Below are 23,662 nucleotides of genomic sequence, written 5' to 3'. Positions count from 1 at the left end.
AAATAATACATATAACAAGAAGCAAAATATTCTAAGATGGTAAGCTCTATTAGGAAAAAAGAGCAAAGTAAAGGAATTAAAGATATGTTTAAGTGGGGTAAGGATCTTGGAGTTTTTAACATGGCCATCAGAGAAGAGCTCTTGAAACCAGTTCTATTTAAGCAAAGACATGAAGGACTTGGCAGTAGGTGGAGGAGCCCTGTGAATACCCTGAGATCATTCCAGAGAAAATAGGGAATGCAAAGTCCTGAAACAGAGGTGTGCATGTTCTCTAGGATCTGGTAAGGAAAGCATCATGGCTGGATCCAGCGACAAGGAGGAGTGTGGTAACTGATGAGGAGAGAGAGAGGTAATATAAGGCCTTGTTGTTCAGTCACTAAGTTGTGTCTGACTCTATGACTGCATGGACTGGAGCACACCCAGCTCCACTGTTCTCCACTGTCTCCCAGAGTTTGCTCAAATTCATGTCCATTGTGTGGGTGATGCTCGCTAGTCATCTCATCCTCATCCTGTGTTGCCCTCTTCTCCTCCTGCCCTCAATCTTTCCCAGCATCAGGGTCTTTTCTAATGAGCCTGCTCTTTGCATCAGGTGGCTAAAGTATTGGAGCTTCAGCTTCAGCAATAGTCCTTCCAATAAATATTCAGGGTTGATTTCCTTTAGGATTGACTGGTTTGATCTCCTTACAGTCCAAGGGACTCTCCAGAGTCTTCTCCAGCCTCACAGTTTGAAAGCATCAATCCTTTGGCACTCAACCTTCTTTATGATCCAATACTCACATCCATACATGACTACTGAAAAAACAAATATGAGGCCTTAGGACCTTATAATAACAGCAAGGAAACTGCCTTCTATCTGAGCGTATGTGTGGAAAAGATGAAAATTCTAATTTGAAGATACATGCACTCCTATGTTCATAGCAGCATTATTTACAATAGCCAAGACATAAAAGCAACCTAAATGTTCGCCAACAAATGAATAGAGGAAGATGGTATTGCATATATACAGTAGAGTATCACTCAGCCGTAAACAGGATGGAATAATGCTGTTTACAGCAACTTGGATGGGCCTAGAGAATATCATACTGGGTGAAATAAGCCATACAGAGAAAGACAAAGATGGTATGATATCACTTTTATGCAGAAATGTAAAAAAAAAAAAAGATACTAATGAACTTCTTTACAAGACAGAAATAAAATCACAGACTGAGAAAAGATGGGGAGGGAGGTGGGAAGGGGTTCAGGATGGGGAACAAATGTACACCCATGGCGGATTCATGTCAATGTGTGGTAAAACCAATACAATATTGTAAAGTAATTAGCCTCCAATCAAAATTTTAAAAAAATTATATTAAAAAAAAAAGAAAACAAACTATGGTTACTAAAGTGGACAGGGATAAACTAGGAGTTAGGGATTAGTAAATACACAAGACTACATATAAATAAACAATAAAGACCTACTGTATAGCATAGGGAACTATATATAATTTTGTTACAATAATGATATTCTCCAGGCATATATGCCCTGGAGAAGAGCATGGCACCCCACTCCAGTATTTGTGCCGGGAGAACTCCATGGACGGAGGAGCCTGGTGGGCTACAGTCCGTGGGGCTGCAGAGTCAGACGCGGCTGAGTGAGTAGCGCACATGCATATATACATATTAACTGCTTTGCTGTGCGCCTGAAATTAAAACAATGTCGTAAATCAACTAAACTTCAATAAAGGAAAAAAAAAAAAAGATGTCTACTAAACTAAACTGGGGAGGATGAGGGCCCACTGAACAAGCAGAGGAGTGGTCAGTCTTATTTATGCATTGATGGGATTTCTCTAGAGGCTCTGTGGAGAATAATATACAGAGGGTTAGAAGACAAGAAGAGTAGTTAGGAGGCTATTGAATTAGTCTGGATGAGAAATGCTGCCTGACTGGGGTGAGGATTAGCAATAGAGAAATTGGTGAGGAATGAAAAAAGTGGTTAGACTCAGGTTTATTTTGGAGGGTGGGGCATCAAACTTTGGCATTCCTGTTGGACATAAGGCATAAGACACCAGAGAGGAACCCAAGATTTTTTTTGGCTCAGCACCTGAATTTATAGGATTGTCAGTGCTTAAGTAGGGAAGAATCATAGAAGAAGCAGGTTTAGAAGAGATCATGAGTTCAGTCTTGGGTGTATTAAATTTGAGGTGCGTGTTAGCCAAACAAGAAGAGGGACGATTGAGTAGAAGAGTCTGAAGTTGAGGGCAGATGACCAAACTGGAGATATGAATTTGGAAAGTGGCCTGTAGTTAGATACTATACTGGCTTCAACAGATTTCCACCCCCACCCCCCAATTGATGTCTAGCTGGAACGTCAGAATGTGAACTTTATTGGAAACAAGGTTAAAGTGAAGTCATGCTGTATTAGAGTGGGACCTAAATCCAATCACCAATGTCCTTATAAGAAGAGGGAGATAAGGATATAGAGACACTGAGTCACATAAACAGACACACCAAGGGAATAAGGCCACATAACATAACAAGAGAGACAACTGTGGGAATGATGCAGCTACAAGTCAAGAAGCATGAAGGTGTGCCAAGAGCTGCCAGAAACTCATAGGAAACAAAAGAGAGACGTTCCCCTAGAGTATTTGGTGGAAATATGGACCTGATGATACTTAGATGTCCAAGTTATAGCATCTAGAACTATGTGCTACAACAGTCATAAGAAACCACAAAAATGGTATTTGGAACCATAATGCTGGACAAAATTATCAAGGCAGTGAGTATTGATAGAGAAGAGAAGTCCACAGGCTAAACTTTGAAACTTCAACATTAAGAGTCAAGGAGGAAATAAGGACTCAGAAATGGGGAGGGAGGAGGAGGAGCCAGTGAAATGGGAAGATGACTAGGAGACAGTCATGTCCCGGAAGCCAAGCAAATAGTTTTATAGAAGAGAAGAAAGTGATTGGATAAAATGCTGGTGAGAATAAATTGGAGATCCTGAATGGAAAATTAGATTTAACAACATGAAAGTTATTGATGATTTGGGCAATAGAAATTTTCACAGAGTCTCTGGGGTAAAATGTTACCAAAGGAAGTTTAAGAGCAAATGGAAAAAAAGAATTGGATTCAGAAAGTATAACATGATGCCTTACAGGGGTTTCCTTGTAAGACAGAAGAGACCAGAGAAATATGGCCATGGCTAAAGTTAAGAAAGTTGAAGAGGTTTCTTTTTAGTCCATTGAAATCTGGAAAAATTTGCTAATGTGAATGATGTCATAGAGAGGAAGAAAAATGGTAAAGAAAGGGGATATTGCTTGAGTGATGTCTTCAAACAGGTCAGGAGAATGTGAAGCAGGGATGCATTTAAGTAAAAGCATGGACAATTCATCCAAGTTATAAACGTAGGGAAACCACACAGGCTCAGAAATTGATCTGTTAGTCAATATGGTGGCAGGAGTTTCTGGGAGTTTTCTTCCGATCGCTTCAGTTTTCTTTGAGAAGCAGGAGTCAAGGTTATTAACTGAGATGGGAGAAGGAGAAGGTAAGTTGGGGATTTGAGAAAAGATGAAATGCCGTTCGGTAGCTCTCTGAGCCAGTAGGTCAGTGGACCTAGGAAATACGATGAGGTTGGGAGAACACAAGAAAGCCCCACGTGAAGCTGGTCGTGGACAACTTAAAGCGGCTCATGAGCAGTTCGCAGGGTTTATACATTTTTCTGCCAGCTGAACCTTGGAGAGATAGAGTGAGGGTGGCATTTTTAGCAATTATTGTTCTGCCAACCAAATACCTTCTCCATGAAGTAAGAGTAGGCCAAGGGAGGTGAGAGTTTATAGGAGGGGAGAGTCACGGTTATGGATCAGCAATTTGGGTTGGGTAAGGAGAGGAGAGAGGACCTGAAGGGGTTGAGGAGCCCTGAGCAGTTGGTGAGATTAATCCTTCTATCAAGCACTGTGGAATATATGATAATGCTGTTTTTAGTTTCTTAAGGAAACGCCATACGGTTCTCTAGAGTGGCTGTACCAATTTACAGTCCAACAACAGTGCAAGAAGATTCCCCTCTTTCCACACCATCTCCAGCGTTTATTTATAGATTTTTTGATGATGGCCATTCTGACTGGTGTGAAGGGACACATCATTGTAGTTTTGATTTTCATTTTCTCTAATTATTAATGATGTTAAAATTTTTTTCATGTTCCTATTGGCTATCTGTATTCTTATTTAGAGATGTCTATTTAGATCTTCTGCCCATTTTTTTAATGTGTTACAATATAATCAAGTGATTCCATTCCTGGGCATACATCTGGGGAAAACTCTGATTTGGAAAGACACATGCATTCAATTATGGCACTGTTTACAATAACCAAGACATAGAGGCAACCTAAGAGTCCATCAACAGATGAATGGATAAAGAATATATGGTATATACTATAATGGAATATTATTCGACCATAGCAAAGAATGAAATAATGCCATTTGCAGCAACATGGGTAAGCCTAGAGATTATCATACTAAAAGTGAAGTAAGACAGAAAAAGACAAATACCATCTGATATAACTTATATATGGAAGCTAAAATATGACACAGATTAACTTATTTACAAAACCTATAGACTCACAGACAGAGAAAACCATCTTATGATTACCAAAGGGGAAGGCAGGAGGGATAAATTAGGAGTTGGGTTTAACATATATATCCTACTTTATATAAAATAAACAAAAAGGGCTTACTGGATAGCACACTCAATATCTTGTAATAATATACAAGGGAAAAGAATCTGAAGAAGAATGAATACATATATATAATCTATATATGTATATATATATGAACTAAATCATTGTGTATACCTAAAACTAGCACAACATGTAAATCAAGTACAATTAAACAAACAAACAAATTTAAAAAAAAGATTATGGGAATCTGGGGATTAGATGAAGGGAAAATGGAAGGGAGAATATTGTATTCAGAGAGTGAAATGCTTGTAATTGGAATTAGAGAGTGTTCAGTTAGTAACAACAGATACTGAATTCTGTTATTCAGTCTATGATGTACTAGTCAATCATGACTCGCAGTTTGGAAAACACTCTTAGATGGAGGTATTGAGTTAGGAGTACATGGCTACAGAAGTCATCACTGCATGGAGTTAGCCCATGAATGAGGAGAGGATTCCTGGAAGATATCTGTAAGAGGAACATTTCAGGTTGAAGAGAAAGCAGATGTAAAGATTCTAAGACAGGAGTGGACTCGGCACATTATGGGAGCATAATATGGGCATGCATTAGCTTGAGTTTAGTGAATGAGGGCAAATGTAGAATGAAATAAGGTTATATAGGATCTACGAGAAAGAATTTGGATTTTATTCTAAGTGCACTGGGGTATCATTAAAACATTTTAATTAGCAACATCAGATAAATATTTCAGAAAGCTTATATTGGCTGCACAATGAAGAATGGATGAGCTTGAGGGAAAAGGGCTAAGACTCGAATCTGAGAAGTGCGCTCAGATGCATTGCAATGGTCCTGGTGAGAGATGATGAGGGAACGATGAGGGCATGGTGGTTGAGCTGGGAAGAGGTACAGAGACACAGGGTTTACTTTATAGAGACCAGAGAGCTGCTGATGACTTAAATGTGTGGCATATGTAGCATATGTAGCTCATAGAGGAAATGAATGAAAAAAGGACTCCTAGAGCCTTGACCTAGGAGTCCTTCTTATTTACCACTAAGTAAATAAGTGCCTCCTAGAGCCAGACATTCTGGAATGCGAAGTCAAGGGGGCCTTAGGAAGCATCACTACAAACAAAGCTAGTGGAGGTGATAGAATTCCAGTTGAGCTATTTCAAATCCTAAGAGATGATGCTGTGAAAGTGCTGCACTCAGAATGCCAGCAAATTTGGAAAACTCAGCAGTGGCCACAGGACTGGAAAAGGTCAGTTTTCATTCCAATCCCAAGGACAGGAAATGCCAAAGAATGTGCAAATTACTACACAATTGCACTAATCTCACACGCTAGCAAAGTAATGCTCAAAATTCTCCAAGCCAGGCTTCAACAGTACATGAACCATGAACTTCCAGATGTTCAAGATTGATTTAGAAAAGGCAGGGGAACCAGAGATCAAATTCTAAGCATCTGCTGAATCATTAAAAAAGCAAGAGAGTTCCAGAAAAACATCTACTTCTGCTTTATTGACTATGCCATAGCCTTTGACTGTGTGGATCACAACAAACTGGAAAATTCTTCAAGACATGGGAATACCAGACCACCTGAACTGCCTCCTGAGAAATCCGTATGCAGGTCAGGAAGCAACAGTTAGAACTGGACATAGAACAACAGACTGGTTCCAAATTGGGAAAGGAGCATGATAAAACTGGATATTGTCACCCTGCTTATTTAACTTATATGCAGAATACATCATGTGAAATCCATCAGGCTGGATGAAACACAAGCTGGAATCAAGATTGCCAGGAGAAATAGCAATAACCTCAGATATGCAGATGACACCACCCTTATGATAGAAAGTGAAGAAGAACTAAAAAGCCTCATTATGAAAGTGAAAGAGGAAACTGAAAAAGCTGGCTTAAAACTCAACATTCAGAAAACTAACATCATGGCATCTGGTCCCATCACTTCATGGGCAAATAGATGGGGAAACAATGGAAACAGTGAGAGAGGTTTTTTTTTTTTTTTTTTTTTTTGGCTCCAAAATCATTGCAGATGGTGACTGCAGCCATGGAATTAAAAGATGCTTTCTCAGTGGAAGAAAAGCTATAACCAACCTAGACAGCATATTAAAAAGCAGAGACATTACTTTGCCAATAAAGGTCCATCTAGTCAAAGCTTTTTTACAGTAGCCGTGTATGAATGTAGTAGTTGGACTATAAAGAAAGCAGAGTGCCAAAGAATTGATGCTTTTGAACTGTGGTGTTGGAAAAGACTCTTGAGAGTCCCTTGGACTGCAAGGAGATCCAACCAGTCCATCCTAAAGGAAATCAGTCCTGAATATTCATTGGAAGGACTGATGCTGAAGCTGAAGCTCCAATAATTTGGCCATCTGATGCAAAGAAACAGACTCATTACAAAAGACCCTGATGCTGGAAAAGATTGAAGGCAGGAGGGGAAGGGGACGACAGAGGATGAGATGGTTGGATGGCATCACCAACTCAATGGACATGAGTTTGAGTAAGCTCTGGGAGTTGGTCATGGACAGGGAGGCCTGGCGTGCTGCAGTCTGTGGGGTCACAAAGAGTCAGACAAAACTGAGTGACTGAACTGAACTGAAATAATTGCCTTACCTACCACTAAGAAGGGCAGTGAAGATAAAAGAGAAGCTAATCAGTAAGAGTGGCCTGGTTAGTAGACACTAAAAGCTGCACAGAAAGGTGCATATGTCTGTAGTTGATATGGAATGCTAAGGCTTGGACAGCAATCAACGTGTAGAAGAGCTCCTTCTATCAAAGTGAAATGAGAAAGCAAGAAACTGGCCTGTGATATTAACAGCAGTGTTACTATGGATTCCTGTTCCGTATCAGCAGTCGAGCACCTTCAATAGTTTTTGTTTTGATGTTTGTGAGAACTGGTGGTTTCATCGTCTCTTCTGTCTTTATTAATTTATTTACTTTTGGCTGTGTGCGTCTTTGTTCCCTAGCTGTGGCTCCTGGGGGCTACTCTCCAGATGTGGTGTGCAGGCGTCTCACTGCTGGGGCTTCTCTCTCTGTGGGGCACAGGCTCTAGGCATGCAAGCTTCAGTGGTTTCAGCTCCCAGGCCCTAGAGCACTGGCTCAGTAGTGGTGGTGGATGGGCTTAGCTGCTCCGCAGCACGTGGGATCCTCCCGCGTGAGAGATCAAACCCGAGTCTCCTGCATTGGCAGGTGGGCTTTTTACCACTGAGCCGCCAGGAGGCCCTCCATCTTCCCTTTTAGGTCTGACGTGGCCATGGGTACCCAGGCCAGTCTTCTTAAGCCATCACTTTGTGTAGGTCAGCCCAGTCAGGCATGTGTTTAGCGCCTTGCGGGATCCTTCTTTACAAGAAGTTCAAACCCCTTGCCCTTCTAGTACAAGGCTTCTCCTCGTGACTTTCTCTTTGTTACCACCCTCTTCCAAGCTATACTTGTATTTGAGAGTCTTAGTGTTTCTATTTCAAAATGAGAAGATCAGTTGGGCGACTGTCTATCAAGATCCTTATCAGCCATATTGGCCACTGGTTGGTTCTATTCAAATCATGGTAAAGATCAGTCACATTGCTCTGCTTATATCTCTATAGCTGCGTAAGCATAGTACTGTTCTTTTTCTTTTTGCCTAATTCAGTTCTACCTTCTTCAACAAATCTCTTTCTGTGAAGACTCTTTGTCATTACCTCAGTTCTTATAACTGCTCATTATTGGAATTCACAAAACGTGTATCTCTATTGTCTGTAAATAATCACCCCCTTTTCCCTTCACCCAACCATACATCTGTCTATTCATCAACTCACTTGTCTACTTGAGCAAACATGTCTTTGAAGGCAACATGATACAGTGGAAGGAATATACACATTGATGTTCTGTCCTCCTGAGTTTGAATCATTTCACTATGAATTTCATAATAATTGCTTTTATCATTACTATTTATTTGCAGAGATTTTACCTCACTGAAATTTTGCTCTCTCTAATCTGAGAAGTTTTGGGGAAAAAAGTCTTTAGTACCAAATTCAAGTTCTAATGCATGGTTGGCATATAAGCAGGAAAGTATGACCTTGATTTTGTCCCCTTTAGCTATATAACAAATCCCCTAAAAACATAACTGTAACATTATAACTATTTGTTAATTTTGTGTCTGATGCAGAGTAGACATTGAATAACTGCTAGTTTATAATTTTGACGAAGTGATAATAACATTCTACAGAGTGCCTATTTTTTTCAACAAATGTCTTCTGGTGACTTAAGATAGCAGGCTCTGTGCTCTTCTCTGTAGACACAAAGATGAATAAGCATCTATTCTTCTGGGAGAAGCTTAAATTCAAGGGAAAGACAAGTGAAGCTTGATACAGTGAGAATGTTACCAAAAATGAGCACAGTGAGAATACGAGAAGGAAAGCTCATACCTGTCTTGAAGGAAAGTGGAGACCTGGGTCATATGAGTTGAGTCTTAATAAATGAGAAGGGGTTGGCATACAGGTAAGAAGGCAGGGGCAGTTTCAGATGAAGAAATAAAATGCACAAAATCAGGAAGGAGCATTATTTGGAGGCATTCTGTTAGTTCAGATATGATTCAGTTATGGAAAGTATGTGTTGATAAAGTTGAAAAGGTAAGAAGAAGGCTTTGCATGTCAGGCTGCACACTTGGAATGTATCCTGTAAAATTAATCTTGGAGTAGAACCACATGGCCAAGTGAGCCTGTGTTAGAGTCGTCACACTAACGACAGTATGGAAGACGGATTAGCGTAGGAAAACCAGCTAAGTGGGAACAAGCAAACTACAAAATGTTGTTCTTGAAGAAACTGAGGTGTGAGAGTCTTGATCCTGAGGCCCAACTCAAGATGATGAACCAGATAATAGTTGGATTTTTCAAATTTCGAATTTCTAGTCCATAATTTTCACATTCTCACAAGTAGGTGATTGTCAAGAAGAATATAAATAGTAGATCGGTGGCTAAAAAAGAGCAGAATCATCCTTGTACAGTATTAGAGTAGCTTTTCATGGCATTCCATCTAATGCACACAGATAGGAGCCATGTGAGGGAAAGAGGGAGATTGGAATAAAGCATCTTCAAGGCAAGGAATGGAGGTATCCACCAAATGCTAAGAAGAAGCAAGGAAGAATCCTAGCCTAGATCCTTTGAGAGAACATTTCAAGCTTCTAGCCTTCAGAATTTGAGACAGTAGTTTGTGTAGTTTAAAAAGGAATGAAAGGAAGGAAGGGAGCAAGGGAGGGAGAGAGGCAAGGAAGGAAGGAAAACATGGGCAAGTAAACGGGCAGCACAGAGGTCAGCACAGGCCCCACAGGAGCCGAAGAGGGCAGCCTAGAAAAGCCAGAGAAGGCTTCCTGGGAGAGGTGGCCAAATGCCTCATGTTGGAGCTTGAGTAGGAAGCAACCTGATGGGAAAGTTTGGAACGCAAGACCTATCCTTGGCTGAGATGAATACGTGGGACCTTTGTGTTCCATGGGGAAACCATGCTCTTTAGAAACTAACTCAATTTCATTTCTAAATCTGAGTCAGTCACTTACTATAAATGATGAAAATTTATTCACCTTTCTGCACCTCTGTTCGTTCACCTGTCATATGGAGGAAGGAACAAAAAAAAAGTTCTAGATGAAAGAGGAGTCTTATGCAAAAAACTCAAGAATGATAGAAGCCAAGGGATAGTGACTGTCCAGAAAGTAGCAAGAATGTTTAATATAATATGTCTACATCCTCTTTGATTTAAACTAGATTCTTTATCATTGTATTTAAACACATTTTTTGTGATCATTGATTTCTCTCCAACATTTTTAAAATGAGATTGATAATACTTGTATAATTCTAAAAATAATGATATGAATTTTGCCTGGAGACATAAAAAGAGTGAAGGCATATACAGCTAGAATGTTCCAATATTAATAAGATGCAATGAAATTTTACAGCATACTTGCTGGTGATCAAAGGTCATTCCATTATACGTATGTTTATTCCAGAAGCATATTTGGAAAAGCCCTGAGACTCAAATCAATTTCATTTCCTTATTATACTTTGAACATCTTATTTCAGCCCATATCCACACACACACACAGGTAAATGCATGCTATTTATAATGTAGCAATGTCAACAAATACTAACAGAAAAAAAAAAAAAAAGTGAGACCATGTAAAAGGGGATATATTTCCCTAGATAAATTGTAGTGAACACCTGACTAAGGCAATCCTTTAATTTTTTTTTAAATTTTGTATTGGAGTAAAACTGATTAACATTATTGTGATAGTTTCAGGTGAACGGCAGAGACTCAGCCATACATACACATGCATCCATTCTCCCCCAAACTCCCCTCCCAGCCAGGTTCCCACATAATACTGAGCAGAGTTTCATGTGCTCCACACTAGGCCCTTGTTGGTTATCCATTTTAAATATAGCAGTATGTACATGTCCATCCCAAACTCCCTAATTATCCCTTCCCCCCATCCTTCCTCCTTGAGAATCATAAGTTCTTTCTCTTAATCTGTGAGTCTGTTTTATAAATAAGTTTATTGGTATAATTTATTTTTAGATTCCACATACACCAGAATGTCATAAGTTATTTCTGTTTCTGACTTCACTCAGCATGACAATTTCTAGGTCCATCTATGTTGCCGCAAATGGTCTTATTTCATTCTTTTTAGTGGCTGAGTTCCATTGTATATATGTACCACATCTTCTTTACCAATTCCTTTGTTGATGGACATTTAGGTTGCTGCCAAAGAGAATCCTTTTTTTGTTTGTTTTTTCATTTATTAGATTCAGAGCATCTTCCCTCAGTCAGTTCCCTGTCTAAGGGCCTCTACACTTGCAATGATTACCATTATGTTAAACACTTTTGGAAGCAAAGGTAGGGATGGGAGACACTGAGGAGGAAAATGAAAGCAGAAAGATGAAGCATATAAGTTAGGTAAAAGAGGGCTTAAGAGCAGTGAACTTTTTGGGTCCAGGGCAGTGCCATCCAAGAAGGTGTCAGTAACCTCGTGACACCACCGGAGGAGCTGGAAGGAGACACGTGTCTCTTTGCTCATTGACCAGGCAGTTGAACATGATGCTAAGAGGAAGGTGACGAATGGACTTCTGGTCCCAACCATTTCCATCTCACCCCAGTGCCTCCTGTAAGACTGCAAGTCAGCCTTGCAGCTTATTTTTGAAAAGTCTTGAATTGAGTTTATCCTCCTAGGAGTTGTGTGAAGACGAGTTAGCAAGAGGTTTCAGGATATCTTCTTAGGGCGCTTTGGGAGGCACTGACTGCATCAAAACCTCCTAAGAAGGTGAGATCAGTACGTGCATGGCTCTAAGAAATGGTTGAGGTGTTTTAGACCTAAATTGGAGTGTTGGGGAGGCTTCAGAGTAAATACTTTGACGGGGTCCCAGTTGAGATGATTAACGTCTCAGATGGATGGTTCCTAGGCAAGTGTTAGTGAAGATGTGTAAAGCGGAAGTGATTTCTAAAATAGATAGATGTGTGCAGAAAGTGCGTATGAATGACCCGCTCAGTGGGGTGGTAAGAATCCCAAATAACTACAAGGAGTGTGTGCCTTACTACCATGCCTGACACATAAACACCACATGCTGGTTTACTTGATTGGATTGAATTATATATTATATTATATTATATATTATGTAAAATTTATATGTTATATTATATATATATTTATATAATATATAGAAAATTTATGCATTATATAGTAGGAACATATTTATATGTTATATATTACATTGCATTAAATAGTATTAAAAACCCAAGTTCTTAGAAACAGCTAGCTAGGGAACAGCCCACTAGTTTATAAGGGGGTCCCTTTCCCTACCACAGGCCAGCCCCTTGCCCCAGGTGAAGGCGCCTCTCAGCACCAAATATGCTATTTCTAGGGAGCTATTAGGGCTTCCTACATGGTGCCTGGTGGCTCAGAAGGTAAAGAATCTGCATGCAATGCAGGAGATACAGGTTCGATTCCTGGGTCAGGAAGATCCCCTGGGGAAGGGAATGGCAACCCACTCCAGTATTCTTGCCTGGAGAATTCCTTGCACAGTGGAGCCTGTAGGACTGCAGTCCATGGGGTCGCAAAGAGTTGGACATGACTGAGTGACTCACATTTCACTTCATATAGTCACCTCAGTCCTCTTTGGCTTCCCTGGTATCTCAGATGGTAAATAATATGCTTGCAATGTAGGAGACCCGAGTTTGATCCCTGAGAGGGAATGGCTACCCACTCCAGTATTCTTGCAGGGAGAATCCCATGGACAGAGGAGTCTGGCAGGCCACAGTCTATAAGGTCACAAAGAGTCAGACAGGACTGGGCGACTTTCACTCTCAGGGAGCTATTATTAATTTTTAAATGAGAAAATAAGCCCCCAAGTGAAAATCTATGATAATCAGAACCAAAGGTAGAGGAGGAATCAGGACTAACTGTAGGGAGCTTCTTCTGTTGGCTGACCCTTTTGGGTAATGACCTCACTGCTCCAGATTGCTCTCACCTACTCTGCCTTAGATTACAATCTTATTTCACATTACATATTCTGAAATTCCACGAAGGCAATTAGGAAGAAAAGGAGTTCTAGGAAGTGGTAGAAACTGAAGAGGGTGTGGACAATCTTATTAAAATCTTCGCAATCAAATTATTTTGGTTTCTGATAACACACACTCACACACACACAGACACACACACACATACACACATGCATATTTCATCTATACTCAGGAGTTTTAATATGGACTGGGATGCTGCAGTCATGACATATATAGTACCTTTTAAAAATGTGAATGATGAAAGGATTATGGCCTAGGTCACTAGAAAACAGCCATGATCAATTAAAAAGCAATCTGATCATTTTTTACATTATATCGGTCTACTTTTAATTCTAATTTCTAATGTTTTTCTTTCAAGGAAGCTTACAAGTTCGCCACCAGCTAAACAAGGAAGAAACCCATGTATTCACCGTCAATACAGAGAACTTTGCCAACAGAAGACTGCATCACTTGAAGATTAACAGAGAGGGCAGAGGGCTTACCATTCAGGTACCTTACTTCCCTTCTTCTCATTCCGGCAAATGTACCTTGGGTGCTCAATACAAGTTTTCTGAATTTTGCCCCCAAGCCAAGTGAGCAGCTGAGTTCTGGGGATGTATACTAATCACACTCAGCCCCAGCCTTTGGAGAACTAGAATAGTGGTCCTCAGGGCACAGCCTGCTTTCCATCAGCATCTCTTGGGACCTTGTAAGAAATGCTAATTCTTGGGTCCTAGGTCAGATCTACTTAATCTGAAGCCTTTTCTCAGGAAGGGGGCAGCAGGTGATGCTGCTGCATGTTCAGCTGTGACAACCTCTAACTGTAGAAGAATGAGGAAGACAAGCAAGGAAGAAATCACAAGGGACCAGCAAGGGCTGTGGGAGGAGTGTGCATAGGTGATGCTAGAGCATGGAGGAGGGCACCGACCTCGTCTGGGCATCCGTTCAGCTCACCCTGAACAAGGAGGGGCTGTGAGGATCAGAGACGCTCCACTCAGTCAAAAACGAGTGTAATTTATAGACAGCCTGCCCTGTCCGCAGGTTCCTAACTGACAAAGACACACAGGTACACACACGCTCACCTGTTCCGGATCCCTCTCAACTCTGCTCAGGCCTCCTGGGCGCCTCCTTGCCCTCCCAGAGCTCTTGAATACACTAGAGTCCACTTTGCCTGTGATCCAGGTGTTCATGTATCTTCATCGCTGCCTGTTACTTGTACTTCCTTGGAACACCACTCAAAACTTGACTCAGGGACCCCATCTCCAGTCGCCTTATGTAATATAGCAACCCAGCTCCTTGACTTCAATCCTAAACCACTTAAATGCTTCTAGCAATCAATACAACTTATCTATGTATTTAATAGATAAGTCCCTTCTCCCTCCTCTAGAATGTAAGCTTCATGAAGACAGGGATTCTTGTTTGTTTACATTCCCATGGGACCCCCAGTTTGTCAAGCAGTGCCTCACATACAGAAGGCCTTTAATAAATATTTTTGAACTAAATAAATTAATCCCACATGGCTTGTATGTGCTAAGTCGCTTCAGTTGTTTCTGACTTTTTGCAACCCCATGGACCATAACCTGTCAGGCTCCTCTGTCCATGGGATTCTCCAGGCAAGCACACTGGAGTGGGTTGCCCTTTCTTTCTCGGCTTGTATGGAGAAGATTAGATTGGACCTGTGGAGAGGGGAAGAGAAACCACTGGATTTTAGGCAGGGGAAGTAGCATGGGTAGATTTCCATTTTCAGGGCTCACTGTGATCTCGCCATGGAAATACACATTTGGGAGTGATGTGATTTGGGACAGAGACCAGACTGGAAGCAAAGATAAGGACCTCAACTAGTGTAGTGGGGAAGTCAGGGAGAGAAGGACTTGAGAGAGATCTGGAGGGAACATTGGTAACCTTGGGTGACCCTCTGGATATGGATGATGAGTCAAGACTCAAGTCAAGACTGACTGTTCATCTTCTTGATTGGGTGGAAGTTCAGGAATAATTGGCAAACACAGGACACAAATCACAATCCTTGAGTGATTATAAGACTGTAGCACTGACTCTTAAAATAAGTGGTAAAGGTCTTTGGATTGAGGTCAGACTCGAGGATAGAGATGAGATATTATTTCTTATTGGAAGATGTCTGAATGAGGCTGTGGTGAGACCCCCGGGGTGCATGTGGGTGGGCACTTGTATAAATGACTCTTTCTCTGCTTCTATTTCCTGTCGTCTTTTCCACCAATGAAAACACAAATGGGGGGTGAGAGAACAATGGGATATTCCCTCTTCTTCTCCATCTAGATTTCCCACCAGCCAAATTAAGAGTCAATGATAAGCACAAGCAGTGGAAGATGTAACATTTCAAAAGTGCAAAATTAGCAGAAAGAAATGGAGGCAGACACCTATTTTGTTTTTTAAATTTATATCAGTTTGTTAAAACAGTCACACAACGTAGCTGTCTCTGTGACGCTCCCACTCCTCCTCATCCTATTTCTTCTCCTTCCTCCCCACTCAGAAAAGCCCTAGGGAATTCCCTGGCTTCCAGTGGTTAGGACTCCGGGCTTTCACTGCCAAGGGCATGGGTTCAGTCCCTGGTCAGGGAACTATAACCCCATATGGCTCTGGGTAGCCAAATTAAAACAATAACAAAACCCCCAAACAAACAAAAGCAATGTGAAGGAAAAAAGAGAACAAACAGTTTACCAAAAACAGAAAAGGATAAGCTATGCCTGGTGTCAGGCATTATTCAGAAGCAGGTATAAGAGCACTTATAAGGAGAAGGTAGATGGTTATTACTAAGCTTAGCCAGCCAGAGGCCTCCAGTGGGTAAGAATACATTCTCCTACCACCCCGGGACCTTGAGTTGTTGAACCTTCTCTCTGCTCTATGTCACTTTGTAAGGAATCCATAGGGACTGGGCTACAGCCAGGAGTAAGAAGCCCTGGTAATGATTTGAGAATTATAATTTGACCAGTTGTTTTAAAAGCTCATGTGCCCTCATGAATGCCCTGGTGGTGGCGGTGGACTTCAGTGCCTCTATTTAAAATATATTAATGACATTAAACAAGTTAAACTAGTTTACCGAAATGTCAGCACAATGACCAGCTATGAAGATGGAGGGGGCCACCATTCTGAAAACTTGGAGTTAATGACTTCCTTTGAGAGTTGAAGATCCTTAGGTTAAGAGAGGGATCCCTAGTTCATGACAGACTTGTGTGTGAGTTCCTGTTCCATCTCCTATGTTATAACATCTTAGATTGGCTATTCACCTTTCTGAGGCTCAGTCTATTTATCTATAAAAAAAGTTTGCATGTTATGGGGGTGGGCTGGGGTACAGATGCAGCTGAATCCAGTCAGTTCTGGTAACCATTATAGGAAAGCAAGAACATAACTAAAGGGCCAAGCATGAAGCCTGTTGTCTAGGGCTTACTCAAAAGAAAAGCTTTGTTTAATTTCCCCCCTTTTTTCATCTCTTCATCTCAATTAATGACTTGACAAGACCACTGCTATCCTCAGTTTTAAGATCAACAAAGCTTCTTTACCAGCAGGGAAACCCTTCTCCAGGCCAGATTACAAATTTTAGGCATCCTAAGCTCTAAAAGATTGTGATACCTCACTCTCTCACAGCCTCATCAAGAGTAATTATAAAGAAAAGCAACACTAAAGCATAGAGTGAACATAAAGAAGTATAACAAAATAATGTATTTCTCCCTGAAGACTTCAATGATTGCCCAGCCCTTATCATAAAGCCCATGTCCTAGAAATAAATGTTTGTGGAAACTACCCACCCACCCCACCCCGCCTTTTGCCTTTGTTCTGTGCATTTGCTAAGATTTTCAAATAGGTAACCCAGCACTTGAACCAGTACTAAGGGTGCTGCCATATGCACTCATTCCACTTAAGGACTGGAATCCTTTCCCAAAGTATCCCAAGCCTTCTTTGAGTCATAGTACCTTTGTCTCTGTACCTCTACTAATACTTAAACAAGTGCATCCTGAGAAACGCTGGCCTGGAGGAAGCACAAGCTGGAATCAAGATTGCTGGGAGAAATATCAATAACCTCAGATATGCAGATGACACCACCTTTATGGCAAAAAGTGAAGAAGAACTAAAGAGCCTCTTGATGAAAGTGAAAGAAGAGAGTGAAAAAGTTGGCTTAAAGTTCAACATTCAGAAAAGTAAGATCATGGCATCTGGTCCCATCACTTCATGGCAAATAGAGGGAAAAACAGTGGAAACAGTGGCTGACTTTATTTTTCTGGGCTCCAAAATCACTGCAGATGGTGATGGCAGCCTTGAAATTGAAAGACACTTACTCATTGGAAGGAAAGTTATGACCAACCTAGATGGCATATTAAAAAGCAGAGACATTACTTTGTCAACAAAGGTCCGTCTCGTCAAGGCTATGGTTTTTCCAGTGGTCATGTATGGATGTGAGAGTTGGACTGTGAAGAAAGCTGAGCATTGAAGAATTGATACTTTTGAACTGTGGTGTTGGAGAAGACTCTTGAGAGTCCCTTGGACTGCAAGGGGATCCAACCAGTCCATCCTAAAGGAAATCAGTCCCGGGTGTTCATTGGAAGGACTGATGCTGAGGCTGAAGCTCCAATACTTTGGCCACCTGATGCAAAGAGCTGACTCATTGGAAAAGACCCTGATGCTAGGAAAGATTGAGGACAGGGGCGACAGAGGATGAGATGGTTGGGTGGCATCACTGACTCTATGGACATGGGTTTGGGTAAACTCTGGGAGTTGGTGATGGACAGAGTAGCCTGGCATGCTGCAGTTCATGAGGTCACAGAGTTGGGCATAACTGAGCGATTGAACTGAACTGAACCAAAATAAAACAATTGATTGTCATTCACCTCCTTCTCACCCTTGTTTGTCATCTGATTAAAGTGGGAAGGACCAGGTAAGTTCCCATGAAGGAGAACAGCATGTCAGGAATGACTCCTGTACTGGAACAATCAGGTCTTCTACAGGATGTGACAGTGTTGAGGGAATCACTTGATCTTTGGGGGCCTGGGGAAGAGGTTAGAGCCAGAAGCTAAAGGAATCTCAGCTCAGCCTTTGGTTCTAAGAATCCTGCTCTCTTCTCAGCAGGAAATTCAGTCACTTTAGCCTCCTCTTCAACCTGAATAACAAAGCTTGAGAGGAGGAGCCCTGCCCCTGCTGGAAGGGATGGTTTCAGAGAACAGGTGGGAGTTCTGAGATAAGGCAGGGAGAAAACTCCTTCAGGGCAAGGACTGAATCTGAGCATTAAAAAGGTTCCAGATGGGGACCATGGGTATGAAAAACTCTGTGCTGCATCCAAGGTATAGAGGCCACCAGGGCAGCCAGAGGCATCCCGGTGATGTACTGGGTGCTCCATAGCCCACAGGATGGGAAGAGAATCAACACAGGATGTCTGTTTATTCATTCAGCAAACATCTGTTAGCAGTTACTTTTCCAGTTACTGTAATAGGCCATATAGAAAGCATGTATCAATAAACTGTCCACATCTTCAAAGAGCCGATAGTTTAGTGGAGAAAAGTGAGATGGGGAGAGCATGCAGATCATTACAGTCGTCGTTCACTCATTAAATCCTGTCCAATTCTTTGTAGCCCCACATGTTGCAGCATACCAGGCTTCCTGTCCTTCACCTTCTGGAGTTTGCTCATACTAGTATCCACTGAATTAATGATACCATCTAATGAAATCTTCCCCTGTCATCCCCTTCTCCTCTTGCCCTCAATCTTTCCCAGCATCAGGGTCTTTTCCAATGAGTCAGCTCTTCGTGTGGCCAAAGTATCGGAGCTTCAGCATCAGTCCTTTCAATGCATGTTCAGGGTTTATTTCCTCTAGAATTGGATGGTTTGATCTCCTTGCTGTCATTATGATACAGCATCTTAAATGCAAGGTTAGAGGTGGGGGGGGAGGGGAAGGCACCATGAGAACAGAGAACAGGATCAATTGATCTAACTAAGGCTTCAAGGAGAGCTTCTTAGAGGAGGTGGACTCTGGGAGCATGGGAACACTTAGAAAAGTGTCTGGCACAGAGTAGATACTCAAATGGTCATTGAATGGATTTTGTAGAAATTCAGAAATAAGAACATACAGTGATTGTCTACCAGCTGCTCAAACATCTAGAGAGGCATGGAGAAGTAAAGTAAATGCCATACTGTGTGGTTGGCAGGCCATGTGACAGGGAGTCCCTGCTACGTAATGCTGTGTGGCATTGGCCGAATGTGTGATCTCTGTGACATCACTTCCACCATCTGTCCTACAGGGATGATAATGTCTATTTCACAGTATTCTAGGGAAGACTGCATTTTGAAGGATACTTTAGTATGATGTCTCATACACACCAAGTGTTCAATAAACAACAAGTTTTATTAAAGCATAATTCCATGAATGAAAAAGGAATAAAGCCTTCACAGCAGAAACCATCGCAGGACCCGGAGGTTCCTGTAGGAGGGTCTGTCTGAGCCGCAGTGGGTGCAGAAGGAGGGCCCAGCAGTGGGAGCTGGGAACACCAGGCTCCCAATCAGCTGCTCCCCAAGGGCAGACCGGGGACCAGCACACAGCTGAAGGGGTTTTAGTCTTCTCTTCCTACAGATGGACTGTGATAGAGCCTGGAAAAATTGGTAGGCTTTGACTAGACAGAAAAACCTAGGGATGGATGGGGTACCATGCCTTGAAAGGCAGAGAACAAAGAGGCGGAACTGAAATTAACCTGTGTGGAAAGGAAGGTTCCCTAAAGGATGATCTTAGAAATAAAGCTCCAAAGAATCCCCCTGGTGGCTTTTATTCACCTGCAAAATGGAACTATCAGCTGTTCATGCTGGTGGCAGCTGTTCAACTGGTCTCCCCTTCCCAGACTCAAACCTTTTGTCAAACTGAAACATATTCGCTCGGGAAAATCCCCTAGGGCACCCCTGATTGAGGCCAGGTCAACTGGAGCAAAGGAAGCCGTGAAGGTTTTAAGGACCAAAAGGGGAGGAGGGAGAGATGGAAAAGAAAACCTGCTTTCCTTTTCTTGTTAATCCTGCAGGGTCCTTCCTAAAAGGCTTCATTTGTTTGCTTCTTTGCAACAAAGAATTTGGTGAGAAAATCTCAGTGGGGAGATAAATACCTGTCAAAAGCTGTACAGAATTTCCCAGGGAGAAGACTTGTGTGAAAGCCTTTATTTCACCAATAAAGAAAGAAAGGGGTATTTTATGTGCATTGTGGAAGAATTAGTGAGACATTTCTCATTTCTCCAGGGAGAAAAATCCCAGAGAGGTGTCTGCCCTGCCTGTGTTTTCCAGCTATTTTCAGACAGGAGTGTTTTATGCCTTGGATGTGAGGACCTCTGCTGATGCCGCTTCTGTTTTCTGTTTTCTTGCAGATGGATCAGCAACTCCGACTCAGTTATAACTTCTCCCCAGAAGTCGAATTCAGGGCCATCAGGTCCCTCACCTTGGGCAAAGTCACAGGTTTGCTGTTCTAGTCCATGTCTTTCTGTCCTTGATAAAATAAATAATAAATAACTTTCTTCAGGGAAAAGCAACACGATCTAGATAATATCCAACGTGTAGGACCAAGAGTCCTGTGGAGACAGGAATGCTTGTGTGGAGGGACTGGAAACCGGTATTTACATCTACTTTACAGAATCTTGAGTAATGTAAATAAACATAGCAATTCACTGAAATAATTATTTTTTACTTAATTTCTAATCAATTTATAATGTTTATGCAATTCTTTTAGTTAAATTCATGTAAATTTCACTTAAAGAAATTAAGGATTTACAACCCAATTATTTAATTCTATAAATCCTTAATCTCTTTCCTAATTCGCCAAAAATTCAAAAGATTGTCCTACGACAATAATGGATACTCTTTTTTATTTTTTTCTACAGGGAGTTCTGTCAGTTTTCATTTTTTATGAAATGATGACTTTTATCAGGTGTAAGCAAGATTGAAATTTGTGTGTCTTCTTGATGAACATTTTTTTCACACTGAAGTAATATTTTTTTAATTTTAATGTCTCTGTGCTTTAATCTAGTTTGTCTGTTATTAATATAGCTAATTCAGTTTTGCTTTAGTGTTTGCCTGGCTTATGGTTTATCATTTGCTTATTTTCCCTTTCAGTCTTTTTTTTTTTTTTTTAAGCCTTATATAGGATCTTGTGAAGAGCAGACAAACAAATATTGTATTTTCATTCAGTCTGGCATCTTCTGTTTCATAAACTGGCAAATGTAAGGCCCAGTGCATTTTTGGGTTGTTTGGATGGTTGGGTTTGTTTCTGCCTCTCTATTTTCTAGTTGTTCAACTTTTCCTGTGATTCCAGCATGCTCTTTTCTATTCTCTCAGTCACAACACAGTGCAGGAAACATTCATAGCTGGAGACATTCTAAGCAGGAATGGATGTAACTCAGGAAATAAGTTACTTACAAAACTGTGACGGCACTTCCAGTGTGCATTCTTGCTGGTCTTCCGGAGTGACTCCCAGCAGTTCTGAGCTGATGAACGGGAAGCCACTACCGACCACGCAGTCACCGACGCGGTGCTGTGTGTTAGCGTCCAGCAGGTGGAGAAGGCCCCTTAGTAATGGCGGCAGAGAAAAGACTTCAAGTTGCCATGACTTTGCTGGCCAGTAGGAAAAGCTGAAAAGGCAGAAAAAATGACTCCTGTCCCACTACAACCGTCCAGATCCATAAATTGTATTTAGTTTCCAGAACATAATGTGCGTCCAGAAATCTATCTGCTATCAGGTCTGGAAAATGTCAGTTTTGCTTTCCAAAATGGCAGTTGAATGAGCCAGTCAACACTGACCAACTTGTAGTTTGAATTTTATGTTTATTTCTTATTCCATTTCCCCTCCTGCTAATAGTAATTATTATTTTACGTAGACACTGCTTTTTGGACTTAGCAATGTAGTTACTAATTTGTTGTTCCAAAACCTTTTACTTTCTGCCAGATTTAATTTCCTTCTTTCTGATGTAAATTCTTTTGAACTTTTTTCTGTATAAGTGGTCCTTTATCTGAAAATAAGTCATTCATTTTTCCCCTTTGTTCCTGGAAGATAATTTTGCTAGATGTGTAATTCAACATTGAAGGACACTTTTCCCTTATATCTTAACGATTTATTCATGGGTGTGATGGAACCAGCTCACACTGGCTCATAAGAACCTGTTATACATATCCCTGCACAATTCTGCATCTGGTGATTTCACAATGGTAGTTTGAAATTGGCCAACCTAGGAGTTTCTATTCCATGTATCTCCGAAATGCTACAAGTCAGGGTCCTTGGGGTCCTTGGCAGCCAGGTTAAACCCTCACCAGCACGTCGCTGGACTCTACTCATCCATTGTCTGATGTGACTGTTGAAAAGCTGGCTGTCAGTCTGTCCTGTCTTTGAAAATACACTGACCACCCCCCACACCCAACACCCTAAACCTATTTTTAAGGTCATTTCTTTAAATTTTGTGTTTGAAAGTTTTATTACCATGTATCTGATTGTAGACTTCTATTTAATTGTCTTAGTTGATATGTTTATGTTTCTTATATTTCTTCATTAGTTTCTGTGTATCTAGTTCATATGTATTATTCATATGTATCTGTTCATTAGCTCTCAAAAATTCTCAGCATCTCTTTAATGCTTCTTTCTTATTCTCTCTACTCAATTAGCTTTGACCTGCACTAGATAAACCTCAGACTTATTCTTTTTTCTGTTAGGTGATTTTATTTTTCTTGTCCATTTTCACTGGTTTCACTGTGAATATTTTAAATTGAGTATCTTCACTTAGTAACAGGTCAAGGCCAGGACTCCTGTTCTTCAAGATGATTCAGGTACTCTCCTGGATGCAAACTTAATGTAGGCTGATGACTTACTGTCTTGGTTTTGCATTTATTTCCCCTAAAATCTTCCCCAAGCTTAGGATTCCTCTTTGTTTCCTGAAGCTTAACAAAATATTAAAAATGTGTTGTTTGGTTTTAATGAAGCAGAATTACTTTTTTGAGTATCTGGTATATTACATGTCCCCTCATACCTAAATTTATCTTTAGCCACTGAATCCACATTTCAGAAGAATTTTGAGAGGAGAAATTCCTAGGGCTATCGGCTCACCAAGCTTGGGCTGTTTTCATGTTACCTGCTTTGCAATGGCAGCTCTAAAAACATCCTCTTATTTAAAATTTCTTCCTGTTAGTATTGACACTGTGTATGACATTCCCATGGCATTTCTGTCTTTTGAACTAAACCCCTAATATGTAAGACTGAAAGGATGAAAATTTAAAGCAAGTTACTAAATTACTGTACCTTGTACTAAATTATCTTCCTGGGTGGCTCAGTGGGTAAGAATCTCTCTGCCAATGCAGAAGATGAAGGAGATGTGGGTTCAATCCCTGGGTCGGGAAGATCCCCTGCAGTAGGAAATAGCAACCCATTCCATTATTCTTGCCTGAGAAATCCCATGAACAAAGGAGCCTGGTGGGCTACAGTCTCTGTGGTGGCAAAGGTCGGCCATGACTGGGCAACTGA

At 41.1% G+C, this 23,662-nt stretch overlaps 1 protein-coding gene across 2 annotated transcripts in view; it reads left to right on the top strand.

Moving 5' to 3' along the window:
- Positions 1-23,662, top strand: part of CNTNAP5 (contactin associated protein family member 5) — a 995,095-nt gene that overhangs the window by 912,269 nt on the left and 59,164 nt on the right. For both annotated transcript variants that reach the window (XM_043488200.1, XM_043488201.1), the window contains 2 exons: positions 13,548-13,678; positions 20,529-20,616. In XM_043488200.1, the coding sequence (XP_043344135.1) occupies positions 13,548-13,678; positions 20,529-20,616 (219 nt within the window). The remainder of the gene's footprint in view (positions 1-13,547; positions 13,679-20,528; positions 20,617-23,662) is intronic.

Source organism: Cervus canadensis, chromosome 15, assembly GCF_019320065.1.
Source record: "Cervus canadensis isolate Bull #8, Minnesota chromosome 15, ASM1932006v1, whole genome shotgun sequence".
NCBI classification, from domain to species: Eukaryota; Metazoa; Chordata; class Mammalia; order Artiodactyla; family Cervidae; genus Cervus; species Cervus canadensis.
This window is presented reverse-complemented; position numbering and strand designations above follow the sequence as displayed.